A 9,172-nucleotide genomic window follows, 5' to 3' on the forward strand; every position below is an offset into this window, starting at 1 on the left:
TGGAGGGCGCAGAAACTCAGCTTGTGCCTCACAGACAGTTTTGAGAAATATAGGCTATCTATTATAGAAAGCTTAAAAATGTCTACTTTTAAACGAAAATATTCAAAACGAAAATTAATAGGCTACTCTCTGAATATGTAGGCCTAATCCATATGAAATGTGCATTTCTCTCTGGCGTTCATGGTGAGTCCGCATCGTCTTTGCAGCGACACAGAAAACACCATTTTATTAATAAACAATTAAATGTCTCCTTGCTATTTTTGACAAATTCATAATCATTTCTTCAGCCGGTTCTTTGTGGCAAAATTATGCATGCGGTCGTGCGCTTGAGAGCGGCTAGTAAACGGCCATTATTCTGACGGAAGCCAATTATTCTGACGGTGACGGAAGCATTCCTGAGGAGGCTAGGTTAGTCTTTTATCAACGAAATATTAAAATAATTAATCATTAGTTTATATCTTATACACTATATCTTAATGCCACATTAAACACATTGTTATGTCTGTTTTTTATTTTTTTATTTTTATTCACGTTTTTAAGTACAATATTAGGTTAGTCCACAGCCCCCCACCAGGGGGGGCTGATGCTATGACGGGGGGGGGGGGGGGCTGCAGCCCCCGCAGCACCCCCCTTCCCGCGCCATTGGATGGAAACGTCAGAGTTTGTGTATTTGCACTGGGTTTTATCAGTAAGAACTTCACTCTCTGTTTTTTCTCAGTGAAAAATATGGAAACAACATCATTTGAAGTGCACAATGATCAAAAAAGGAAATATTTAATGTCTTCAATCAAGCTTATTTTGGAGATTATTTTTATCTCTTACACAAATGGCTCCCTGCTGGCTCAGGATGGCAATGACAAAACCATTACCTGCTTAGCCATTGAGAACAAGACAAAGCATCATGTTTTAACAAACCCCAGGGTTTAAAAAGGGAATTTATGCGGTATTGTCGTCTATTAAGAACCATTACGAAACTCTCTAGCAGCTTTATGTACCTCTTATGTGCAGCTTCAGCTGGGACGCGCAGCCAAAAACTAGAATGAGTAGAGGGTTAAAAACAGCCTGCGCAGCACATACACATACACACACACACACAGTGTGATTCAATATGGCCTCGGTACAGCTCTGTGGGTGGACAAGGCTAACGTTCTTCCTAGCTCTCACACACATTTACACACCACGATCATCTCGCTCTCATCTGCCTCCAACGACTGCAATCTTTTTCTCTCTCGTCTCTCTTTTTATGTCTTCCTCTCTTTCTCTCTCAAAGAGATCTGGAGTGGTGAGCTGTAAGCAAGCAACACGCTCTTATGTGAAACATCAGTAAGAGGCCGAATGGAAATGAGAACAAAGACAGTATTAAAAAAACAAGACAGTTTATAAAACAAAATAACATAACCAACTTATATATTTTAGTGCCCTTACAATATTCAGCATGAGTTTACAATGATTATCAAAGGAAATTAGTCTATACTCTAGAGAGCATCTGTCTCAGGGAGAAAGAGAGATGACACATAAGCAGTGAAATGAATAAATGAGCTAATGAATAAGATGGTAAACAGATAATAAGGCTTTCCCTGGAGAATAAAGGAGGACAAATTGAGAAAAGAACGACAGTGGGAAGGAAGGTTGGTGAAAAGGTTGCCTCTGGCTTTTCAAAGATTGTGAAACGACAGAATTTAAAATGAAAAATACAAGATAAAGAGTCAGTGTATGTCCGTAAAAGTGTGATGAGTGACAGGACAGAACATACACTGCAGCATAGCAATGGAAAATATATGCCAATGTATGCCAGTGTTCACTGAAAAACCCATAAGAAACATAAAGAAATGTCAAATCAAATTAGTCTTCAAAACCCATTTGAATACAAACTGTAACTGCAAAATAGTCAAGTGACTGGCATGTTTGGCAAGGTGAGCGCATATCAGTCTTATTCACATATATGTTTGTATGACATGATCATTCTCTTCCATGTGTTTTAAGGATTACTCCTTTCAAAGAACAGGAAATTAGGCTTGCATTATTACCATACATTGCACATCATGACAACATTACAATGTATGCAATGTATGATAAAAAAAGCATCCGACATCATTATTTGATTATGCAACTGTATTAGTTCCTTCATGGATGTGCAACTAAGCTAACACAGCTAGACTATTTAGGCTACTATCTGCTACATACAATACCCTCATAAACCAACTTAAAGTTGGAAAATGAAAACAGTTGAGGAAATATTCGGAACAGCATGCAGCTATCTGACCAGGGATAAAGCCATTCGGCACTAAAGTAATGCCCATCAGATCCCCTAGGTATAGGCCGGTATCAAATTTTCCTGTTGCGATTAATTGCTCATGCTTTTATCATGGTATATGGTATTATCACGGTATTGAAATTTAGTTTTAAAAAAGTGGTCATAATACAGTATAACAGGTTAAGTAACTTTTTTCTTATAACAAAAATAACTTAACATTTAAATATAATAAAGCAATACAGAAAAATAAAGTTAAAAGTTTTACACAGAATAGAGTACAAAAAAACTATAAAGACCCGTGTGTATCACTTTACAATAAGACCTCATTAGTTAACATTAGTTAATGCATTAACATTCACAATGAGCAATAGCTACATTTGCTACAGAAGTTATTAATCTTTGTTTTTGTTATGAAAGTCTTAGTTCATGTTAGCTCATTAAATAACACAGTTGCAACTTTCGATTTTAACAAGGTGTTATTAAATATTGGAATACCTAAGATTAATGACTGTTCAGAAGAATTTTTCCTTGGCAGTTTATGTTAACTAATGAGTTAACTAATGTTAACTAATGAAGCCCTAATGTGAAGTGTGAATGAACAATAAAGAATCAAAACACTTTCAAACAATATCTAGGGCATGTTGTAGTCCAGATTAAAATGAAAAAAAAAGTTTGAAAATAAATAGCCTATTAAGTCTAAATATTTAAGTATTTGACGCTTTGATGAACACCATAGCGAATACACAAATCTGAATGGTCATTTAAAATTATTTAAATGTTTTAGAAAGTAGCAGCTGCTTTATTTATGGGGTTTCCAGGGTAAGGGCTGCATTTTCTGCAGTTTAGCGCCATCTTCTGTCAGATAGTAAAAGTGCTTTCATTCAGTGCATCTTCCACACGTTCCCCCATGTGCTTCTCATGTGTGCTTGTTTACATCAGAGCACACACGCATCTTTCAAGCAGCATACAGCGGTGTTGTGCATTTTGACCAGTTGATGGGAATTGTATTCTTAAAATGCATTTCAAATTCTGAATCATTTGTAATTTATAATTATTCAAGGTATTTAGAAGTGCCCACGATATCAATATCGTGCATATTCATTACCGTGATATATCCCATTACCGAATACCACACATATCTAATCCAATATATGGTTATCAATATTAAACATTACTAGATCAAGTTACATCATTAACCTGCAACCTCATGAATGCAGACACCAATAAACATTTAGAAAGACTTGCCCCTTGCCAGTGTACAGCAAACATCTGGCTTTTTGCACAAGTGTTCTTCAGCTGCTTTATTCGACAGCTGGTTTTACAGTTTATTTATCAGCCAATGACAAGCTTCTGTTAAATTTGTCAGATTTTTCGAGCCATGCAAATTCATTACTTTGTGTTTACCCAATAGCTTAGATCATTATTTTTGGTTTCTGTTATGATGTCATTAGCATTTATGTCTCATTTACATAAGCAACCCAACCATCAAATGGCTGCTGTTATGATTATGTAACTGAGTCATTTAAATATGATTTTACAAAATTTAGGCACTAGCAAATAACTTCACCTACTTCTATGCTAAGTTTGATGCTCTGGCAAGTCTAATGTTATTTAAAGTGATCCTTACAAGAACGGAAACTGAGATGACCACAGGTGAGCTGTAGAGCAGGTTGTTCTCAAGTTCAAAAACAATACAAGGAAACTACAAACCACCTCGGTTGTGTGCAATTCTGGCTAGAGAGCCGACCTCTTATGATAGTCTAAATGTGTGTCTATGACAGTGTGTGAGAGACGTGGTATGTGGGTGTTATATAGGACAGCTATCAAACAATGAGCTCAAGTGAATCATCATGCTCTTTCTCTCTCTCCAGGGGCAATATCAGACGCATCACACCCTGGAGAGCCGTGCCCAGGAACTCACTGTACCAACACACAAGACAGAAGGAAAGTTACGGCCAGAGCTCTAATGTTTATGGCTTATTCACAACCCCACTAACAATTAACTGCTTAAGTGTCAAAGAGGGATGGATTTGGTCCTTTCCTGTTTACTTCCAATCCACAAGGCTCAAATTAGTTGTTTAGGAAGGATGCATAGCTCGGTATTCCTAATCCACAGTTAAACTACCAGGGTTATTATCGTTTACTAAAACTATCAAAAATGCTTTTGTTCATTGAAATAAAGCTGGAAAGTAAAATATAAATATTAGATGAAAAAATTTAAATGTTGCCTTGGCAACTAACTAAATGACTGGAGAAGTCTGGCATGCATCATCAGAGAGAAATCTGTCATTTGAAAGGAAGGCTATTTCGATTGAGGCTAAATCATAAGTCATAAGTGCCATAAGTTTAAGGTAAACTACTATCTGGAAAGAAAGCAAACTAAAATACTTTAATACAAATTTAAAATGAAAACTGAAATTATAAAACTAAATATAATTTTCACAAATATCAATTTAACACCAGACATTTAGTGAATGTTTTGATCTTTGTGAATGGCTAAATTTCCTTATCTATATGCAGGAATTCACCAAATTAGTGAGCGTAATTAGCCCAAAGACACTGGATTAGTCACCAGCTAACATGCCACTAAACTAGATGACTAGATTAGCCTTCTGCTCCCACATTAACTACACAGGAGCTATTCTGGTATACAACATATGCTATCTATTCTGAGGTTTATATATATATATATATACAGTTACTGTTCTAAGGTTTTGGGTCAGTAAGTAGATTTATAATTTAAGATTTATAATATTTCATCACAGAATCCTGCAAAAAAATTATCATAGTCTCCACAAACCCACTATTCTATTTTGTAATAAAAAAAATTTAATATATATTACTGTTTGTACTTAAAAAAAAATAAAATAAATAAATCCATCCTTAGTGAGACTTTAAAAACATTTTAAAAATCTCTCTGTCCCCAAACATTTGAACGGTGGTGTATGAGGTAAGAGATTAATTGTTGCTAAAACATACTAGGCAGGTTTCCTGTTAAAACAGACTTTGGTATAGGATGACGTCTGGATTAATGTCAAGATGATAATCTGCCCACTTCTGCATACTAACTGGGCAACTAATTTTCTCCCTTCCCAAAACCGACTCGATCGTTGCTGTAAAAATATCTGATATATCCATTAACCAAGACTTTCCAGCATCTGGCCTGCAGGGAATGTTGAGGTTTTGTCCAATAAATAAAATTAAAAGCCATAATAACGGTCCACTGAATCATTGTATCACATTTGTATTGTATATAAACACAAAAAGAGGGATGGCCTAAATGGAAAGCTACACCAATGTTTTGCAGGGTATTCCCCATATAACAAGAGAGCTATTCTAAGATTACAAAGCAAGCCTATTCAGTGTCAACACTTATTTGCAAGGTAGGCCCTCCCAAACCACAACTGTGCGTGTGAGAGACAGAGAAAGCTAGACTTACATATATACACATACAGAAATGCATAAACACTTCAGGCCTGGATTATTAGATCACACAATGCAGGCCCAAGATTTAACTGCTCACAGAACATAATCAATCACGAGCTAGTAAACCTTTAAGATTATTAGTTAAAGCTCGCTGATGTGTTTACACTATCCCGCATAACCCTCATAATAATAATGGCACTGATCATGCTGTTATGATTTGTTTGGGTGTGAAGGCCTCTGGCAGGTGCAGGCAGGTGAACAGTAACTCACCCGCAGGGCGGCCAGGTCGATGTCATCCAGACTCCGCGTAGGTGCGTTTTCTGACATTTTTACAAGATTTCTGAAGGATAACTCAAAATAGGTACTCCAAAAGTGCAGCTACGACTGCGCTATTATTTTTATCACAATGTTTATTTTCAAGGGACAGTTCAGAAAAACTTGTGAGGTCCCTGGAGAAACATTTGGCTCGTCCCTGGCGCAACCAGTTTAACCAACAACAGCTGCAGGATTTCTGACCATACAATGTTTGTTTCTTCTTTACCGGAGAACAAAAGGTTCTTTAAGGCCAAGTGATTCGGTTCTTCAGGCGAACGTTAGCCGGAAAACACAGAGAAATGCCTAGCGAGCATTTATCGATGATAAAGGCTGAAGTTGAGCCTATAATCCTGAAGACTGCATGGCAACATTCACATGAGCTTGAGTCAGATGTGCCACACTGCGCTCCGTCTCTGCACTCATTTTGGCAGCACTGCGTAAATTAAGCCAACCCTACCTCTGTCACAAACAGTAGATTAATATATACACGAGCCGTATAAATCACAAAATAGGTAAATCAAGAGGCAGAACTTCGCGACAAGTCAGAAGCCGAGCTCCTAAACAGCGGCGCTCGTGATATCCGCGTCAATCTGCCTCTGCCGTCATGTTACGGCGCAACCCACGCACACGCCTTAAACAGGATTTCGATGTCACTGCTCGGCTCAGTGAATGTCCGCAGTTTTTTAAAAGTCTCTGCAATGTGTACAGGATTGAAATGCGCAGTCCTGCTGTCAAAAACAAGAAGTGTTTACGTCGAATAATATTCCGCCCGCCTGGCAAACTTTCATTCCCTCCTGCCGTCAGTCAGCGGCGCCTCCCGGTTGTGCGCAAAACCTCCGCCGATTTGTTGGAGAGAAAGATAGGGGGAAGAACGGAAAACCATAAACAGTCCCTTGTTTTCAGCCCGGACCCTTTATGGCAGCGACTGGTCACGATGCATACATAATATTTATTATTATTCAGATATTCCCCAACGAGTCGCTTCGGGAATCAACTTTGTCCTTTTGCTTGTAATGTAGTATGTTTTGATGTGTCAGATTGAACTTCTCTCTCCTGTCTTGGTATGATCCTATTCCTACTTCTGCTGTCTGTGTTCGGGCTGTGACGTCCCTCCTCTGCAAGAATACTCAACACTTTTCCAGCCACTTTCTGTTTTTTTTTCCACCTCCCTCCCCAGCACTCCTCTCTCCCTTCTTCCTGGAGTGTTGAAGTGCTACGGTGCTGCAACAGGGACAAACTACCTTCGTAAGCTAGTTACAATGGAGACAGGTGGTACCGGGGCAAAACCTCCCTAACTATTGCAACATCACACGGTTTTTTTTTTTTTTTTTCAATAATTTGATTTCAGTTGACTTCTATTATCTTTATAGTACGTTGACCTTTAATATTAATTTATTTAAATACTTACCGTTCACCTTACCCAAGTCTAACCCTTTTAGCACTAATTAATTAAGATATAATTTATTATGTTTATTAAAGGGATATTTCACCCCAAAAGTGAACATCATCATTTTCTGACCTTCATTACTGTCTTTCTACTGTAGAAATATGTAACAAAATCAAATATTTTGGTTGTTTTCGTCCATATAATAGAAGTCAATGGTCAGCAAAACATTTTGGTTAGCAGCATTCCTCAAAGTATCTTGTTTTGCGTTCTGCAGGGAAAAAAACGTCAGGTTTGGACGACTAGTTTGCGATTACTGAATTTTCTTAAAATATTTCCTCCCTTACCTATCCCTTTAAGTGGGTTTCATTATCCTTACTTATTTGTGTTTTTCTTTTAAAAGTTGGCTTCTATAATAGTCTCCCTTAAATTTTGTTTCACCTTTTCTGTTTCTGATTGATCTCGTGTGCACATTTTTGTGTTGTTCGCTCTGTACAGTGACCCTGAGTTTAAGAAAGGTGTTGCATAAATAATTTATAGTTGTTGGCTAGTCCTCACTATGTAGGAAAAACTTCACACACACACTTTGTACAGCTGTCTTTGTAGGGACATGCCATAGACTTATATTGTTTTTGTACTAACAATGTAGTGATGTAGTATTTTTAATGTTTTTTTTTCCCCCTTTCCTTGTAGACATTAGGTCCCCACAATGGAGGATAAACCTGTACACACAAACACACACAAGACAAAGCATCTTATGTAAATACATTTATTCAAATGGAGAACAGATGGAGGAAAAAAATAATTGATTGCTCACTGGTTTACAAACAACTGTGATATGTAATTTATAGTCATATATCCAAAAATAATGTTGTACATTTAGAAGAGAAAAATCACCTGTGAAGAAGTAGTGTGTTCATTGATTGTACTGTTGTTTAACAAGCAATTTGTTCAGCTGACAAAAATAAAATAAAAATCGGTAGACTTTTTTTTTTTTTTGAGAGTGCATGCCATTGTAAAGACTGTTCACAGCATCATTTTCATCTGAAGAAAATTCAATTTGGCATCTACCCTAGGTAAGGCCTATACAGACATCCAAAAGTTGTGAAAACACACAGTGTTAGCCAAAATTAATTTAAGTATTAGTAAAAAAGTTCTGTATGCTTTCTAAATAAAAGCAATTGTATGTACATGAAAAGTGTAAAAATGTGCAAAAGCAGATACATTAATATGCCTTAACAGGTATAGAAATTGAAAAAGATCAGAATTGTCACTTCATAAAGGTGATTTCTTGATGTGTCATGTCTCCAGTGGTCAAACCCTAAAACATTCTCTTCAAGTTTAACATTCTACAACGTTACACGGGCAGATTAATGATCGTTTACAAAGTGGGGCACTGACAAAATTAGCATTGCTTATTTGGCCTCCAGTACGCTCTCTACTTGTGTCAACACCCCCTCCAAAAAACCAAAAGTGGAATCTTCTGGGCCACTGACATTATTACATATCAATAATTTCTCCTGGTTGTCATGGAGATTGGGAGGGGGGGGGTGATAAATGTTGAGCTGAGACTCCCCCTGAATATCTCACCATGTTTGAAGCCCCACCTGATCCCTGCTCCGTAACACTCCCCCTCTACCTGTTTAAAAAAACATTACATAATTTCTCTGACCAAGTATGCTGCCCCGACACACACACACACACACACACACACACACACACACACACACACACACACACACACACACACACACACACACACACACACACACACACACACACAGACACAGTTA

General features: G+C 37.4%; 1 protein-coding gene across 3 annotated transcripts in view; it reads right to left on the bottom strand.

The window, feature by feature from the left end:
- The window catches only part of mink1 (misshapen-like kinase 1), a 35,899-nt gene extending 28,687 nt beyond the window's left edge, over positions 1 to 7,212 (bottom strand). For 2 of the 3 annotated variants that reach the window (XM_042724397.1, XM_042724396.1), the window contains exon 1: positions 5,951 to 7,211. In XM_042724397.1, coding sequence (XP_042580331.1) covers positions 5,951 to 6,007 — 57 coding nt within the window. In that variant the 5' untranslated portion in view covers positions 6,008 to 7,211. Of the gene's footprint in view, positions 1 to 5,950 lie in introns of all 3 variants that reach the window. The other variant, XM_042724395.1, reaches the window with a different exon arrangement.
- Between the last annotated feature and the right edge of the window lie 1,960 nt (positions 7,213 to 9,172).

The sequence above is a fragment of the Cyprinus carpio genome, chromosome B5 (genome assembly GCF_018340385.1).
Source record: "Cyprinus carpio isolate SPL01 chromosome B5, ASM1834038v1, whole genome shotgun sequence".
Lineage (NCBI taxonomy): Eukaryota > Metazoa > Chordata > Actinopteri > Cypriniformes > Cyprinidae > Cyprinus > Cyprinus carpio.